The 19,096-nt window shown below is 43.5% G+C and overlaps 3 protein-coding genes across 3 annotated transcripts; all 3 read right to left on the reverse strand.

The window, feature by feature from the left end:
• Nucleotides 1–2,197: 2,197 nt before the first annotated feature.
• PADG_04781 (uncharacterized protein) lies at nucleotides 2,198–5,440 on the reverse strand (the record flags this gene model as incomplete). Its single annotated transcript, XM_010762074.1, has 6 exons — nucleotides 2,198–2,649; nucleotides 2,715–3,270; nucleotides 3,335–3,613; nucleotides 3,682–5,039; nucleotides 5,119–5,311; nucleotides 5,402–5,440. 6 exons carry the CDS (start codon nucleotides 5,438–5,440, stop codon nucleotides 2,198–2,200), a joined length of 2,877 nt encoding a protein of 958 aa, XP_010760376.1.
• A 2,487-nt stretch (nucleotides 5,441–7,927) lies between these two features.
• On the reverse strand, nucleotides 7,928–8,970 carry PADG_11823 (uncharacterized protein; the record flags this gene model as incomplete). The annotated part of the gene is made up of 4 exons (XM_010762240.1): nucleotides 7,928–8,032; nucleotides 8,480–8,490; nucleotides 8,609–8,759; nucleotides 8,872–8,970. 4 exons carry the CDS (start codon nucleotides 8,968–8,970, stop codon nucleotides 7,928–7,930), a joined length of 366 nt encoding a protein of 121 aa, XP_010760542.1.
• A 3,914-nt stretch (nucleotides 8,971–12,884) lies between these two features.
• PADG_04784 (uncharacterized protein) lies at nucleotides 12,885–13,193 on the reverse strand (the record flags this gene model as incomplete). Its single annotated transcript, XM_010761837.1, has 1 exon — nucleotides 12,885–13,193. The coding sequence occupies one exon, from the start codon at nucleotides 13,191–13,193 to the stop codon at nucleotides 12,885–12,887; it is 309 nt and encodes a 102-aa protein (XP_010760139.1).
• Between the last annotated feature and the right edge of the window lie 5,903 nt (nucleotides 13,194–19,096).

Below are 19,096 nucleotides of genomic sequence, written 5' to 3' on the forward strand. Positions count from 1 at the left end.
ATCATACCTGATCCGCTTTCAAGTCTCTCTATATGCTAACCTGTCCAGGAGCCATGCACATGCCTGATCAGAATTCCTGGTATGCGGGCAATTCTTCATCTTTTCAAAGTCATCCATACTTCACCCTCCCAACCTGAAGGGGGTGGGATCGCGGTCAACTCAGAATCCAAAGCTTCGAACTGAGAGGTCAGAATTGGGGTTCGCGGATACGGTACTGAACCTTGATCTCGAGCTGTTCTTGAAGTGATCTGGGTTTAGAGGAAAGGTTGACTGACTGACTGCATGCCTGGACGCCCCCGCCCTGTAAAATTAACCAACAGAGAGCGACGCGTTGATCCGAGGCTTCAATGTAAAATTTCCATCCTGGAAGCCACGGAGCGGTGGAATAGATGGAAAATAGTCTATGGCATCACATTTAACGGGGGGATTGGTCGAGGGTCCCTGGAATGGAGCCTCCGATTTTTGTCGCAGAGGGTGTCTCATTCCTGCGAATCTATAAGAGATTCTTCACAGGATGCTAACAACTAGATATCTCTAAAGACCTTTAATAGACGAATTCGTTTCAATAAGTTGCCTAATTGAAACAGATTTCAGATATACATGATACCGAAAATAAAATAAGCACGTTCCTCGTCTGGAAAAAGGAAACGTTAGCAAAATACACATGGATATGGCCTATATCCGCTGCAAGAGAAGGAAGCAGATTTTGAAAGATACAAAAATTGTACCTATCAAATTAACATCTTAATGTCTTTGACAAGCATCAAACCGTGTCCATAGCTCCGCTCAATACTTCAAGCCACTGCAATCAATTCTCAACTTCAAGTCCAGAACCCACTGTCGTAACCACGGTCTTAAGGTTAGGAACCAGGAACCGTCAAAGAAGTCACTTAAAACTTAAAAGTTTTAAGAAATAAAAAAAGAAGAAATGTCAAACATTTTATGCGTATTCTACAAATTGACTAACTTTTCAAATAAGCCTTATTAAAATTATATGAAGTAAAAGTTAATGTTTCTGTTCGATCAGCAGTAAGATGTGAGAAGGATGAAAGAAAAGAATATATAAAGCAAAGTAAATACAAGTAAGTGATAGTCAGGTCAAAAAACACTCTTTAATATTTTCAAATTTCAAATTTCCAAATATCTTCCTTTCTTTGAAACGTCTCGCTTACTGGCCTTATGAACAAGTAAAATTAAAACGTTGAAAGTTAAAGTTTTTCATTCTTCTTTAAAAAAAACTAAAGTCATGTCTGGTCATAGGGGAACAGAGCTTAAATCCACATTGCACATCTTATTTCACAGTTTGGTTCATTATTTTAGCTGGCTTTCCATATTTCAAGAGATTGGGAAGGAAACTTTTTATATGAAGCGTGAAGAAAGAGAAGTTAGGTAATGTAATGAATGAATAAAATAAAATCTAAATATATGAACAGTGTACGTAAGTATCAATAGTAGCATGACTGTAAAAAATGGAAAAGCCCTAATGTTGTTCCCGTTCAGTTGACTTTAATGATGTAATAGCAATAGAGGAGATATCAATCAAAGAACAAGATTTAGCTGGTAAAATTAAGGAGAAAGAAAGAAGGAAGAAGAATTAAATCACAGGAACTATAACCACTATATTTTTGAAGGAAGAACACCACAACACCCAGCAAAAAAAAAAACCATCCATGTTTCATGGCTTGACAGCGCGAGAGTTAAAGAAACACACATACTAGACAAAGTAATAATAATTGTAGACCCGAGAGACAATAAAAAGAATTTTTAAAAAAATGATAAAATAGAAATTATCAGTACGGATGCAGTCGTAGATGAACAAATAAAACTATTAAAAAAAAGATTTCAGAGAAAACGGGTTAAAGTGAATAAACTGAACTTCTTTTTGAAAGGCAACCATCAAGCTCTATCAGGTGAGTAAAATAAATGCATGGAAGGGGGTCATGACGATAAACTATGATAGCCATCATAATGATTGGAGCAATAAAACCATTCACGCTGACTATAGTTATCCTTTGACCACGGGACATATATTTGTGACAGCGGCTTGGTCAATTGACACGCCAGGGGTGGGGAGAAGAAGTTTATACTGTGCAGTAAATTAAATAAAGCGTAACAACGGCGATAATTTTCTTTCTTTCTTTTTTTTTTTTGGAAATCGTAAATGTGCGGGACAAAGTAATGAATAATAGTAGCAGGCTTAGCGTGAAGACTTGGAGCCTGAAATATTGAGATCAGAGGCTGCTATGTCCTCATTGCGCTCTGACATCGGAGTTGTGGCGGCGGAAGAGACAAGACTTTGCTTCTGTTGATCCGTAGAACTTTCGACAACACTTGTGCTTGTGCTTAGAACAGAACTGGATCCTCGGGAACTCTGAGTGCTGCCGACAGCGGGGGACGCGGGTGCACCACTGTTCTCATCGCTGGACGGGGAGGTGTCTAGTTCACTCAAAGATGGGTGCGATCCGGACTTATGGCGAGTTATGGGAGTCTCAGCGGATGTAATTCCGTTGGCGCGTGAATCATAGATAAGCTTCTCGATGGCGACGATCTGCTTGCCATAACTGAATTTCTTGAGATGGATCAACTGCGGCTCTATCTGCGAGACGAGATTCTCGCGTTCGGAACCCTTAAGTTGACCGAGAACTTTCTCTGAAGGAATACATACATACATTAGAAGACGACGTCACATTAAACTATGGAATGGAATAACTTACGAATGACATAATTGCCATACTGATCCCTCATGAGACCCAAGAGTGGATTCTCCCCCCGATCATTTGGCGTTGTCAGAAGTTGCAGAATTTCCTTTCTCTGGTCCTCCGCACCAAACTCAATGCTCTTCTCAACCACATTGCTGGCAAACTTGTGTTTCGAAAACACGAGCAGCTGAGAGATAACAATCGAAATTATTTTCACCTTGTCATGTTCCTCGCCATTTTCAAGAATGTGCTGAATCACGTAATTGCCAAATTGGTCCGGGATAAGGCTGGCAGAACAAGAATGGAGCTCTGCAAGTATGGCTTGACGGTCTCCTTCGTTGCAGTGTTCCAGCATCCGTTGGATGACTCTGCAGCCGTAGGGGTGGGCTGCCAATCGGTTGACCTGTCCCTTAAAGGCATTGATGATGAACTGGATATGAACAGTGGGGACCCTCTCCACTGCTTTCTGGATGACATGGTTGCCATTTTGATCTTTAACGCATTTCAAAACGTGGTTCTCGAGCTCTTTCACCATTGACGCTTGCTGGTCCGTTAGGATATGTTCCAAAGCCTACGCAATCTTATTAGCATACCAAAATCGAAATAGGCAAGGGATAGAGGGCTGTTGTTCATACCTTTTGAACAACCCGACAACCGTACATCTGTGTCGACAGTGCAAGGATGTGACCCTTCATTTGGTTTGCCAGTATCCTCTTCTGCGACTGGTTACCATGCTCAAAAAGTTTCTGAACGACGTAGTTGCCAAAGACATCTGTCATGAGTTGAAGCGAATTAAGCTGGATCTCACGGAAAACTTTATCCTTTTCATCACTATTTGCAGACTCCAACATGTGTTGAATAAACCGTGACCCGTGTTGGTCACCGCTGAACTCAACAATATGGTTATAGATATCCTAAGATAAATATGTTAGCCACGAAAGTCGAGGAAGGCAAGTATCAGTTTAAAACAACATACACTCACCTTCAGTTCGTATCGTTTGTTATTTTTGTTGTTCGTTCTGAACTCCTCGAGAAGAGGACTGCGGACAACTTGAAACGGATCCTGATCACGATGAGGAACTCTAGATAAAATGGACGCAGGCCCAAGTCCATTCAGCGAGGCAACTGGATAATAGTTGGAATGAAGGTTCACTCTAGGGACTCCTTGATATCCTGAGTATCCATAGTCTTGAGCAAGGGAGAAGCGTGCTTGAAGCAGGTTCGCCGTAGACTGCAGGAATTCTTGTTCTTCCTGGAAGCTTCGGACCTTTCGCTCTAAAAGCTCTGCTTGCCCATTTGGCAATTGCCCTATCAGACGACTCCCAGAAGAGGTCCGGAACTGGGAGTTAGTTCCTGGAATCCCTCCAGCCGAATAGAAGCTATGCGCGCTGCGAGTATAGTCACTGACAGAGGGTGAAGCCGGGCTTCTATCATTCAAACGGGGTGCACCAAATGGATGATTGGCTTGGAAATCATACGCATCATCAGCCGGGAAAGCGCCAGTTCCATCATCTGCCAAGTAAGGCTTAAGTCGACTTGACGACGGTTCGTGCGAGACGTGTGAATGGTAGGGTGTCCTGTGAGGTGCAGTTTGGTGATTATAATTATAACCACCCTGCAAATGAAACTTACCAATACCAGAAGTAAGATAGTTTTGAGGACCATGATATCTAGGATCGCTTCCATGAGAATCGGAGTGGAAAGATGGATGCGCTGAGTGCGCAGGTCGCTGTGACATTATCGAAACAGAGTTGTGGGAGACGTGTCCATAGGGCGTTTGCTCTCTTGTCCTTAAAATCTGATCGGCTCCATTTGGGGAGAACGATTGGGAGCTTAGAGGATTGATGCCATTCTCGGATAATGGGGTTTCCATGTCGCCCAAGGGGAGCCCCGATTTGATCTGTAGGCGTGAGCCTATATTGTTATGAAAGGGAGGGCCGTTGATGTGACGGCGAACAGCTTCTTCAGGTCTATAGCCATAAAAACCTACCATACCAGGAGAGTCTTGGGTTGCGGATGAGTGAAGTATGTCAGGTTGCACCATGAATGACTTATTGCTTGAAGTGTGGGACTGCTGGCCCAAGGCTGATGAGCAAGAGGTGGGAAAGTATGGAGAGGAAGTGCCTCCAGAAGTGTCGTCCATGGTCAGCAGAGTACTTCGATCATTAGGGAGAACTTGACCTGGATGGTTCGCCAGGGTACCCCTTAAGGTGGACACTGACTCCCATGGCAAGTTGGGAGGTTCTGCCCAAACATCAGACTCTGAAGTCGATAACAGAGACCCAGATCCAGTTTTCTCTTCGATTGGGACCTCAGAGATAGACCCACGATTCTTGTGGCCTAGCAGATGAATATGTTATTAGAGAGCTGTTATTCACCAAGAATATATAAATTAAAAGTTGACGGGGATAGACCATACCTTGTACTCTACCACTATCGACTGACCCATCGCCAAACCCACCTCCCAGTGTGTTGTTTCCCCAGATATTCTTGTTCCAGCTCGTCTTTGGCGTCCCGAAAGTTTTGCCAATGCCTGAGCTTTGAGGTATGTGAGAACGATCAGAACCGTTCATGGTGGACAAAGAACTGATATTAGAATTCTGGACATGGGACTGCAACGTTGGATATATTGTTAGAGGTCAAGCTCGATGGTTAACAGCTGTGATGAAATGTGGAATTGGAAAACAAATGCTAAAACTTACTCGATGCACCACAGTACCGTCTGCTAAACCTGAAGTCATGTTGAGAAAAAAAATTTGTTCAGATAGAGAAGAGTGATCTTGTGAAATTTATTGCTAATCGAATATATGCCGAAGGGGTATCGTGAGGGTATCTTTGGGGGTATCTCGTGGGTATTTGCAGCTTCGAGGGAAAGCTCTTTTGGTACACAATGGACAATGTGCAGAGGGTTTTTATAAAATATAAATAAATAAATAAAAATTTAAAAAGAAAATAGACAAGAAAGGAGAAAGGTCACAGAGAAGATGTATTTGCAGGATATCATGCACATAAATCAAAATCAAGAGAAATGTTAAGTAATATATGACTATCACTCTCGGTTAGCATAGTCGAATGTGAAGGAGCTGGAGTGTGAATGCTTAACAAAAAAGGGACAAGTGAATGAATAACTAAACTTACCACCGGAAGGTAGAAAAAGAACTCGAAAACTCTTGATCAGTTTGTTTAAAGCCGAGCGAGACAGGTCATGTACACAATATACAGCGTTCGAACGGAGATGGAGACAAGAGCCTGGGTGGAAGGAGGGGAGGGTGGGAATGTAAGAAAGAAGATTAATAAATAAATAGAAAAGTATCAAGAAGGGAAGGGGAGAAAGCCCGCGAAAAAGGATATTTGTTGTAGCAGGGATTAAAGAAAAGGCACGGGACTTATCCACAGAAACGGAGAGTAGAAGGTAAGTATTGGGAAATGGATAATCTGGTTCAAAGTAAAGCAGACAATTGGGCACACAAGAAAGAAAGAAACGCCTTCTTCGTTTGCCAACGCAGTTGCGGCGGGTAGCCGGGGTAAGGGCGAAGGAGGTAAGAACCACGAGATCGCCCGGACAAGAGTGAGGTCAACTCACTCACAGCTCACCTGCCCTGGGGGGAAGCGCGATTAGCGTTGAGATGCTACTCAATAGCTCATTGGATATCTTTTGTTTATTGACAAAATAGGATATAGCCGAATGTGTCGAACGAGGCGGGCCGCAGGGGCAAGGAGAGAGGATGGATGAGAATGTCCTCCTAGTCAAATGGCACTCTGTGTAATGGCGAGGGAAGAGAGCAGCACGGGTTGAGAAAGAGAAAGCAGCGAATGTCGCGCAATACCAGTAGGGTATGTGAACCGTGATGGATAGTGAGAGGTGAGGAGACGGCCACAGACTAGTGGATAATACCCAGCGATTTAGATAGTGAAGAAAGCAGAGCGAGCGATCAAGATGAAGGAGGCAGAATTGGGAATCAGATGGGGTGGAGGTGAGAGTGGTAAGTATAAGTGTGTGTGTGTGTGTTTGAGTGTGTGTGTGTGTGTGAGTTCAGAGACGCAGCGAGACACAGGCAGGCAGGCGGAAAAGCTATATCGCAAGTAGACAAAGAGAAGCGGAAAACGCATCAAGATGTCACACAAACGGAAGCATGATCGCACTGCAGGACCTTGTGCAAGGAAATCAGCGCGCTGGAGCAACGGAGACAGATTAGTTAGTTGGTCAGTTACAAGCAGATATCAGTGAAAGAGAGAGAAAAGATGTTGGATTCAGATTTATCAGCGTCTTCTGTCCTCAGTCTCAAATGCTCTCCCTCCCTCTCCCTGTCTGTTGTGCGTTTGGCTCTGTATTTGGCTGAATTTATATTTGCGGTGCTGAGGCTATTTGGGATGACGAAGATCAGGTAACTAGGCAGAGGGGCAGACAGACAGACGGACGGGTTGGGGGGAATGGAAGAAGCGTGGTACAGTTTATAAGACGAGGGCGTACAAAGACTCACACAGCGAACAGACAGAGCGGCATTCCCTTGTTCCTGATTACACTCCAGACCCAAGGATGATGGGCAGAGATAAAGAGCTAGACGAGTATCATGAATAAACTGTCGTACGGGGATAAGGGGTAAGGAGGTTGGAAAGAGATGGAGGATGAGGTTGAATGAAGTTGAAGTTCTGAAGTCTGAGGTTGAAGGTTGACGTTGACGTTGACGTTGGATTTGGCAGTTGGAAGGAGGGAGTCGTCAACGACAACAGCCTTCCTTCCCAACACGGCAACCTCTTTACCCCGGGCGCTACTCTTAGATATGTACCTCCTACTGCTAACAATTACATAGGTAAATAGAGTACCTCTGTTGTAGGTATTTGGCTGTCGCTTTTTGCTGCGCCGTCGCAGTGATTATTTTCTGGTTCAAAAATGATTGATTGATTCTATCAGCCCACTTCCTTTTTTTATTTTTTTTAGCTGCTTCTTTCAACAGCTCAAAAATATATATCGCGTTTTTCTCCATAATTATTAGACTTGCTGGGTCGCCCAGACACGAAGACTCGGGCTAACATAAAGTCAAGCCCTGAGAAGTAATCCGCCCAACTATGAACCTGGCTAAAATCCCGCTAAATACCCCCAAGTTTGCAAAAATGGAAACGAAATAAGGATAGAATTGTACTACATTTTTATAGTCAAAAACTGATCCATTAGAGCCTTGTCCTTCCATAGCATCTGCTAACCAAAAGCTCCGGCAAATAGACGCTCGTTAGCACACTGTCACTGTGATGTTGAGATATGGGCCATGGCCCCTTCCTCTACCTCCACTATGTCCTGGCGAAGATTTATTTCTGTAGAAAAGGACAAGACGCCACTAGGAAAGAAAAGGAAGAAAAAGAAATTTAAAAAATATAAATTAAATTTTAAAAAAAACCTGCAAAAAACCGCAAAAAACTTCAAAAATAGAAGGATGAGCGTGTCAGCCCAAATCGCAAGAATCAAAAATTCTCTGCCATCCTCAAATCTGCTGCCTGGAATTGTCCAACGTTGAACCGGCACAGTACATATAACATACATACATACATACATACATACATACATACATACATACATACATACATACACACATACATACATACATACACACATACAGACACATACAGACACATACAGATACATACAGACATACATACAGACATACAGACATACATAATCGTACATACATACGCACATACATACATACATACACACATACAGACAGACAGACATGCATACATGTGTACCTCCTTGTTCTATGCGATTCCAGCCAGAATACAAGTACCACGCAAGTTCCTAAAGAAATAAAAAAGAGAAAAAGAATTAGTAAAGGAGGGTGAAATAAAAAATAAAAAAGGCCAAGAGAGACAAGCCTCTGCCCAGTTCGCGTTGTTCGTTAAATTCCTTTTCCCACGAAATCCAATAGGCAATGGGTTCAGATGCGGCAGAGCTAGGCAGGTGTTTGCTTGGAGACTGGGGGCCAGAGACTTAGGCCAGGCTCGCAAGGCATATCCGTCTCCACTCGTGCCCAGTTCACAATTCATGAGCTCGTCGAAGAGCCATATCTAGGTAAGTCAAAGGGATTTTTACAGAGAGAAAAAAAAAAAAAGAAAAAAGAAGGTTGGCAAGGTTGGTTGGTACCTAGCTCACGTATCCACAGATACCCATGGAACTAACTACCATAACCCCGGCAGCAGGGCTTGACCGGTTTGGAGAAGGAAAGCCTAAATCGAGAAAAAATTCCACTTTCCCGCAGCACCAAGCGCCGCCGATCATTTTAAGGCAAGCCAATCCTGGAGTGTTGGGCCAATGGTTTATCCACTGGGACCGCTGGGGCGGAGCTAGTATGTTTGCAAACATCTGCTAGTTGCTGCAGACAGCCGGGCGATGATAATTATCTGCAACAAATATTCAACCAAGTGACTAGCTACTTGCAATTTCCATGTTGAGTTAATTGCTCGGCCACTGTGAGACCCCTTGAACCCCTTGATAACTATCTTTAATCTAAAAATCAATTTGGGCTGGCAGCTTCGAAGATTCGCGCTTGACAAGTAGGGCTATATTACTCTCTAACCCCGCCCACATTCATATATCCCATCTTGCTGATCCTTTTATCTGCAGATATAAGTATATTTATGCAAGCAACAGTATATGATACGCATTATCAATGAGGCTTGTGATTGGATCTACTATGTTTTCCAGAAAAGGACGCCTATCTTCCCAGCAAAGATCCATAAAAGCAGAGAAAGCAACTGCTCAACCCACCCTTCCAGAACCATTCCCATGCGATGGAACCATCATGACGTTTTCATTCATGATTTATACTCACTTGTCTCTAAGGACCATAATCATACAGAGCTCCCCAAAGCCCATGCGCATGGTAATATACCACCCTTGTGTGTATCAGAATAACTTTAAGCCTGTTATACTGCGGAAACTTCCTTGTTTTTTGAAGACCCTGAAGGGCAACATTCAAAAGCTCAACGTCGGACCCGGACCTCTTTCAGAAACGTTTACGGAAAATGCAAAGAAATGGCAGAATACGCTTGGAGCTATGAAGTTGTGCGCCGCTGTCAAAAGCAGCTGCCCACTCTCGGCATTGCAATTTTATGTTACTACCCTTGTTTAACTAACCGTTAAAAAGAATTTTTCTATGGATCAACTGGCATCCCTGGGCATCAAGGCATGGAACCTTGCCAACAATGCAAAACAGCCAACCCATTCACTTTAGTTAGATCTTTTGGTAGAAAGTAAGTAGTTAAGTGCAAATTCCATTTCTCATTAGTCATGAAGTATCTAGTTAACTAATTGCTTACTGATAAAAGCAGCTTCTGAGAAGCCAGATTTCACGCAATGATGGCCGGCTGAGCAAAGTTTCTATTTTGATATTTCATAACGTCATAACTTACGCAGTGCAACTATGCATATGTATGTCCATGTATAGGGCCTGTACGGAGTGTGTGCCGTTTATATATGCAGTGTACTCCGTGTATGTTGTGCCTATGTCAAGGGCCAGGGAAGGCCCCAGCATCTCGAAAAGTCTAGGGATCCCGTCGGAGCATCAAAGACTTAGTTATTGGAATGAGAATGACTTGAGTTATATACTGCCAATTTTCTACCCACATTTCTATGAATGCCCATATCTCTTTCATTTGCTTGCTATGGTCATAGTCAAAACTTCTAGTCCTGTTTTTAGCACGTCACAGAGTATCCTCACAGGTTGAAATATCAACCTCTAGTCCTTGGTGATCCTCTCACTAATCGACAAAGGAGAGAAAACAGGCTCAAAAATAAGAAGATACATCAAACAGGTATCAATTCTTCATTCTCAAAAAATGCAGTCCGGCAAAATCAACTCATCGTCCCTTTTCCTTCCTTCTCTCCACACTATTCACCCGAATCATGAAAATACCCGCTAACTCTTTCAGCACCTCCCAGTGAAGGGATTGAAACTGATTGATGGATTACTCCGGAGGGGAGGTTACTTGCCTGCTTAAGATCTATCTAAGGTGGAAATGAGGCGCTTCGTATTCGGGCTGATCCAGTTTGAAGATCTCCCAACCCCGCCTTATTTCCGCCAACGACTGATCATCATCATATATCATCATATCATCATCATCATCATCATAAGTCACAAACTCATTCATTTCCGTGGCCCCCTCCTACTCGCTCCTGTCGACATACTTCCCCTCCGATTAATGCTCATCATTTCCACCCCACCGAAGATCGTGGTCGACTAGAGATGACATATCGTAGGGTAGAGTATGTCCATTACGTCCACTGTATACCTCATTCTTTCTAGCCAACGCACATATTCGAGCGAATAAAATTTATTTGTACAAAGCAGGGAATTGCGGATACTCGCTATTATTATTTTAGTTGATCGCGAACAATGCAATGTAAACTGGAATGACAAATTCATTCATCCCCTTCGTCTGCGAGGAATAATGCCCAAATCATTGATGCCTAAATCTCTATGCATACCCACAGTACCTGCGGTACATTTATGCCTGTATCCGCTTATTAAAAAGTGTGGTTCATTCACCCACTCAGCTTCATTATGGCATAACTACATGCATAGGAAGAGCCTCACTGTCCCGGCTACTCGGACTCCCCTCCCCTATCCCTCTCTTCTGCCTCAATCAACTTCGATGAGCTCTACCGATTGATACCAAAAGAATCAAGAATGAGCTAGTTACAGCAGCGCCGTACAGTCCATAACTATGAGACGCAGTTTTGCGTCTGAGTGTTTACTGATAACTATAGGGCAGGATATCCCATATCCACACACTCCTATACAAAATCCGTACGGATGTATAGCTTCATTGTGACAATACAACTGCCCCTGTAATCTGAAAAAATAGTCCCTAGAATCATCGGACATACGTTTGCCGCTTCCCCGCGCTTCCAACGTCAAAAATGTGCTGGTCCCAATAGACCGTGGAACCCTGCTGCTGCTCGCCCCGCCATCTCTTCTACCTTCCCTTCTGTAGCGGTGGCTTCATCTTTTCGGAGAATATATGAAACAGTATCCGGGATGAGGCGATGGGGGAACACAAATAGAAGCGCTGGGTTCACAGATGTTTAATAATTTCCGGCCTCTCTCTCTGGGATTGAAAACAGAGACCAAGGTTATATATTCCTTTGACCATGATTCCTGTCACATTGAACATAAGGAGTGAAAAGCGGGGCTTCATGTCCGCTCAAGCCGTACACAAGATACTGGCTGGCCTGCCAGTAGCTGGTTTGGGTGACCAACAGTGAATCCAGACTATCATATGATATGCCTTCTTTTCCTATTCTGAACTCATTCTCTTCGTTTGTTTTATCCCTGTGCTGTTTATATGTGGAGTTCTTCAGTACTCCATGGCGATTATGGAGATGGGGAAGTTCGTCTTTCCTCTATTACTTTAAGAACTTGCAAGTATGTTAGCGCAGAACAATAGAAGTCATATAAATTTGAGGGGATGGATAAATGAAATCCTTCTTTTAGTTCTTATTGAAATATATTTTCATATGAGATTGGTATGTTCAATTAATATTAACAATTGAACCAGGTTGTGCAATCTGTATGGGAGAGGAGCGGCGGCTGATGGCACCTAGTGTAGGTAGGCATAACAAACTAGCAAAATAGTACCACAGAACATTTCTCTCCCCCTTCTTCAAATCTTTTCAAAACCCCTTAACCATTTACGGACTCAGCAATATTCAGGATGTTCACTGGACGTCTTAACCGCACGAGCTGGCTTTCACCCTAGCATCGGACTGCTCCTGATTATCTGAATCTTTGCCTCACCCTCAGGGGAACACTTTTCAACCGTTAAGGGTAGATCTAGTTTGGAGCCTATACTATGCCAACACGTTCCGACGGATTGATAATGTTTCCTACTGCCAATCGTGGCAAATTCCAAGAAGTTCACTTCCGTATTGCAAAGCATACATGTGAAGATGATGTCTTCCCCAACGTAGCTGAGGAGTTGCCTGATCTCCTTGTCTGGATGAGCGGATAGATGCCGGGTGTGTATACGCGGAGCCAGCCCTCGTTGCGACAGAAAGAGATAGTGGGTTGGGAAAATGGTGTTCCATTTGGGTTGAGATTCGTAGTTTTTTTTTTTCTTTATAGAGGCTTTACACCTTGCTGGATGGGAGGGTGCTGCCGAATTCTGATGAAATGTCGGCTGATTTTCGCATTAGCTTATTGCATGCGGAAGTCGAAGGGACAGACGTAGGAGATCCGGAACGGTTGGAATGGAGGGTGTTCCTTCATGGAAATGAGGTACCTTCAACTGCGCGGATGTTTCCGCGGGCGCAAGCCATTCTACCACCTCCTTGAGGGACTCATCCTCTTCACAGACCAAGACCCAACACTTTAGGGGAAATCGGTGGAAAAGGTAAATAGCGTAATCGCGCTCTGTAAGTGGATTAACCCTCCCATGGCAAACCCCATTTTCTCTAGTTGTTTCTTGTTTGGCAAACATTATTATCCACAAAGTGGGCATGACGGCCTGTGTGATGGGAAGGCACTAACCCTGCCGGCTTGTGGAGCGCTAGAAGCTGGGCCAACGAGTGAGATTTTGTGGGTGATATCACATTCTTCTTTCGTGGCAGTTCATTTTAGATGAATGACTGTTTATCTGTGGAGTTGATCGCTGCATGCCATTGAAGAAGAACAGAGTTCACGCTGCACTCGAACTCCAACCAACAGTTCAGCTGCTAAAAACTTTGTGTTTGTGTTATCTTTCTTGATTCTGGGAATTATCTCCTCGTTCTCACGTTGGCATCTCAGAAAGAGGAAGAAGATGTTTTCAAGCACTCGTAGAGCTTGACATCAATATAGACTAGATATAAAGGAAAGAAGAACGTAAACTGAGTGAAGTGGGATCAGGGAAAACACAGTTTCTTGCTGCTAAGAAAAAGGGGAGCAAACTTTTGCCAATGGTCGGTATAACTTATATAGGACATCCTTAGACGGAGACATGGAGAACGAGGAATCAGAATATTTTGACACTGAAGGCCTGTGGCCTAACATGTATCTCACAGCCGACTAATCACCACAACAAGGTAGAGCTTGTAATGAGGTTTGCATGCCTCATCACAATAGGTGAATAACACTATCAACCCAGTTCGGCCTTATAAGAGATGTATGTATATATGAAACAATACAACCATCCAAGATCAAGGCCAACAGGTGGGGGATTAAAACCATCTGCCCTGAAATCCCAACCTAGTCCCTTGAAAATCCAGGCAGCAATGTAGCTGATTCTGCGTGCACCAGCAGACCCTTAAGAAACTGAGGAATGCATATGCTATTGCTTTGGAGTCCCATTTGGGTCCTGAAATAAGAATTAGACTGGCGTATAGACTTCATGCAGCTTTGGAAGGTTAACGGGGGAAAAGCTTGGCTGGTGCGGACCTGGGGAGCTTCTGAGATTCTAATGTAATCAATAAGCAAGTGAACCATATAAGTAAGTGAACCACTTCCCACCCTCCATACAATGAGAAATGCTCTGCATCAAAAATGTCAATCACACAAAGAAATAAAGCCTCTACTCAGGAAGGAAGGCTTCTTTTAGTCATTCAAGTATTTAAAAATGATCAAAATTCAAGCATATGAGCTGCAGCAAAGCTCTATGAAGTCTCTTATGCAACTTTAACTCATCATATACATGATCATACAGCATATGTTGACACACTCTCAAAGAACCAGAAACTTAGTCTTACAGAGAAAGAATCTCATGTTCAATGAATTCTGACCATGAATGAGCAAGATCAGCCTCTCTGAGTTGCAGCTGTATAAGAAATGGCCAATCTTCTTCTTGTCAGTTGAGAATTCAATCCCTCACTTACAGTGAGTGAATGCTGGGTATGAAACTTTGTCAAGCATCATGATGAGCTGAAATTCAAGTTCTCACACAAGTATGATCATCAGCAGGCTCTATTTGAGGATTCTGAGATTATCTGTGAGTGATTTAGACTCATACAAAACACTATTGTGAAGTATGAGATCCTGAAAGATGATATCTACAACTTTGATGAGACAGGGTTTCAGATGAGTGTAATTGAGACTGTCAGAGTGATGACTGAATCTGAAAGAGCTGAGAATTCCAAGCTTGTACAGTTTGAAGATCAGAAATGAGTAACTGTTATTGCTGAAGTCAATGCAACTGGCTGAGCCTTGTGTATGATAATTACTCTTAAAGAAAAGATGCATCAATCCTGCTGATATGAGACAGAAGGGCTACCACACAACTGAGTGATTGAAGTCAGTGAGAATGACTGAATCACTGACCAGCTGGGCTTGTACTGACTGAAAGAGATGTTCAACAAGAAGACTCTACTCTGTATGAAGAGCAGATATCAACTGTTGATTCTAGACTGGCACTGAAGTCATGTCTCAGCTGGATTTGATCAATTTTACACTGAGAATCAGATCATTGTCCTCTACATGCTGCCACATTTTCTCCCATCTTCTTCAGTCATTGAATGTTGGCTGCTTCTCACCTCTGAAAACTGTGTACAGACAGCAGGTGGAAAATCAGATGCAGCTTGAAATCAATCATATTGACAGAGAGAAGTTTCTGAGTCTCTATTCTGCAGCTCAGATGCAGGCCCTGACTGAGAGCAACATCAAGAGCAGCTTTAGAGCTGCTGGGCTGGTTCTGTATGATTCTGAGCAGGTTCTCTCACAGCTTAATATCATGATGTATACCCTCCACCCCCCAGGGACCTTCTATAGCTCCCAGGCCTCCTGGGTGACAGCCACACCACATAATGTATGCCAATTGAAGCAGCAGGCTGAGAAAGTTAAAGAATATATCAAGCACTGTACACAGAGCCCACCCAGTTCAATCAATTGTGCTCTAAGTTAGCTGGTCAAGAGATGTCAAATGACAATGCACAGTGCTGCTATTCTAGCAGCTGAAAACAGGGAGTTAAGAGCTCAAAATGTCAAACAAAAGAGAAAATGAGAAAGAGGCTGTACATATGTAGCTCAAGAGGGTGCTTTGAGGGTTGAAGAAGGCTTGAATTGTGTATGAAGGGTCAATGAATGGGAGCAGGGGGTGATTGAGACTGCTGAGTTGTGACCATAAAAACATTCAGCACCACAGTGTAGTGTCTGTGGGATTATTGGGCATACTGCCTGTACATGCTCTAAGTGTATAGAAAATAATTTATAATGTAATTTGCTAGTTTTTCTTTATAGTTGAGGCTTTGAAGACATTCTCATTGTACAGAGAGTGGGAAGTTGGTTCACTCACTTATATGGTTCACTCGCTTATTGATTACGTTATCTAGGAGCAGGCGCTTATGTAATGCGCCACTGCAGGAGCAACCCGATGATGATGGTAAATCTAATCTCAATGATGCTGAATTTTCAATCTTGAAGAGAGAGCGGGATCCGGCATCTTGGTGTAGTAGGTGTTTGCGATGAACTGATTCAACCCTTGGATCCAGAAACGGTCATTACTCCAGGCTAGCAACCAATCGCATTGCATCTGCTCAACTTTAAGTAGAGGGGCCAGGACTCTCTAGCCTGGCTATTTGTTTTGATTCACAATTTCAGCTTTGGGGTTGGATTTCTTGGACATAAACCTATATAATCCCCGTGATATGTATGGATACGATCAAGCCGGCTCTTCCTTTGCTTGTCCCGCGTTGATTATGTGATTTGAGAATATTTCGCAAGAAAGAGGGACATATAAAATAGCTATATGTGCCGGATTGTGCCATGAGAACTCATAGGGTAATATTGTGCCCCTTGCCTCTCATATGGCATCCAAGAGCTTCAGAAGCGTGTTTCCCAGAAGTGATTCGTCGGATCAATAGTTCCGCTGGCTTTGAAGGGAGCAGATGCCATGTGCAGGTCAACCATGGTGATTTTGAACAACACCTATCCACCGGTCGAAGCGAGTCGAGTCTCCGGAATTTAAAAAAAAATAAAAATAAAAATAAAAATAAAAATAAAAATAAAAATAAAAATAAAAAATTAGCAGAGAAACAAGAAAATACCAACTTAGCAAACGGGAACACTCGAGAAAACCAGAAGAATAAGAAGAACCAGTTGAGATATTTCCTCTTCCGTTATAAGCAGAAGAGAGCTGCTCAAATTGTGGACTTCAATGATTCAGCTTCCCCTTGGTTAGAGGAGTGGGCATGAAGAGAACTTCAGTCAGAGCTGAAGATTATAGAGGAATAATGAAATTTTGTGGTAGCAATGTGCCAATGATTCTGTGGAGTTGGTGGGTATAGCCAACCTTTCCACAGTACGAAAGGGGTTTCCGTGGAGTCAGGTCAGATTTAAGGCTGGAATATGGCTTCTATATGTGTCATTACGGTCTTGATGAATAAATTCCCTACCATCTCCCCGTACATGAGATCCAGATTGGAATGCATGTGGGATAGGTCGCTATTTATCACTTAGAGCATTGGAGATAGAACACCACTGCAATAACTAAGATCAGAGACTAGTCACGGCGGATAACGTTTGTTGTGTGAAAAATTACCTAATTAGCCAAGTTTCTACGTACTCTGTAATTTACTCCGTGATTGAGGTAACTAGCCGTAAACTTTGCGATGAGATAAAGTTCGAAGAAAGCCTGGAACACGGGAAGTTTCCGAGTGCACACCGGGGGTGATTCCACGGGAGAAGTGGGGTATTAAATATTGAATAATTTTACTTATTCTCGATGGAGAAGTAGAAATTTCGTCGTTTTTCAGTAATTATGTCATTCAAATTTGGTGTGTGTCAGATGATGAACGAAGATCACCGCCAAGCAAGTATTAGCTCATAGATGTTGAATGCGAGGAACTGGAAGAGAGAGAGATCTTCTAGAATCAACACGCTGTTGTTTGAATATCTTTCATCAGAGGTCCACGGGCAAGATCATAAATGGTTGTTGATGAATAATTGGCCAGACTTAGCATTCCTTACTCCGTATTGTCGCCAAAGCTCTCTGGAAAACAACCTTGCCACTAAAGAGTAACTCGTTACTGACGCTGCTGATGAAAATATCCAAAAAAGATATGACACCCGTGCGTACCGCACAAACGGGATCGCTTTTTACCCCAGATCCAGAGAAATCCAAAACGTGACGTCTTGCTTGCTTAAGCTATGGAATCCTAAACATGTCCGTCCTCACACATCAGCCATTTTTTTGGCATCCGGCTACACGCGCGGTATCTCGTGCCCCATATGCACCCGGGCTATTGGTGAAACCCACCAGGGAGAGCGTCAAATCAACTGCAACTGAGAAATGACTAATCCATACAATCTCAAGGTACCAGCAGCCTGTTTATTGGCCTGGTTTTCCTTCCCAGCGGAAATTGCCTGTGAGGTACACGGTCATACTGTCTCTGGGGATTTATCCTAGATGGGACTAGAGCTGTGGATCACTGATGTAATTAATGGCGACTAGCGGCGCTGGACTAGGTTGGAAGGGTATTAGGGAGATGGTTTGCCGAGCTGTGGTTGGTTGGTACCTGAAATTGCCTGGGTGGGTGCTTTGAGATAAGATTGGCGTAATATTGGCGGAAGTTGGCTCTAGCAGGAGTTAACTTAGTTTAACCTGCTTTGCTAGACTCAGAGAGGAGTGCGGTATGACCGTACGGATGTGACCAAGCGGGGACAGGATGTCCAGGAACTGGCTCATCTGGGCCAATGAATCTAAAATTACCACTGCATGATGTGTGTATCGTCTTTACATACATCCAACTGTTCCTTGCAGCGATCTAGTCTGTGTCTCCCTTTTCTCACCTTCTCCTCTCTCCTCTCTCCTCTCTCCTCTCTCTTCTCCTCTCTTCTCCTCCTCTCCTTTATCCTCATCCTCTTCTATCCAACCATCTGTCATTCCTTCATTCTAGCCGGTATCAGCTTCATTCTTTCAGCTGATCACCTTGCTGTTCATTCCTTCTGGTCGCCAAAACATCTACTGTCGTACCTTTTTCCACCAACGTTCCAAGCAGAAACAAGCCAGCGCTTGGCAACTTTACGCTCCCTCTTGTTGAACGATATCGCATATCACGCGCTCTCTCTATCCTCAAGTTGTCGAGATCGCCAATTCCTCGGTTCGTATAGTACACACACTACTCTACCCTCCTCCATATTAGATTATACCCACGCCCGGGCCTACACAGATCATATCATCCGTGCGCCGTTCATTCCTTGCGATATGGTGTTGACTTTTTGTAGAAGGAACGATTCTCGGCCCTCATGACCACCACCACCGTCGTCGTCGCTGCAGCTTAGTCCATTAACTCAAGCCGCCCTCCTACCCTATACCTCTTCTTACCGCTCAGACGGTCCTCTTACGAAAGCATCTCAACGCATCTCAACGCATCCTCAACCATTCGCCCAACCCCTACATCCCCCTGTTATATCGTCTATAACGACCCGCCTGCTCAA

Source organism: Paracoccidioides brasiliensis, assembly GCF_000150735.1.
Source record: "Paracoccidioides brasiliensis Pb18 unplaced genomic scaffold supercont2.5, whole genome shotgun sequence".
Taxonomy (NCBI): domain Eukaryota; kingdom Fungi; phylum Ascomycota; class Eurotiomycetes; order Onygenales; family Ajellomycetaceae; genus Paracoccidioides; species Paracoccidioides brasiliensis.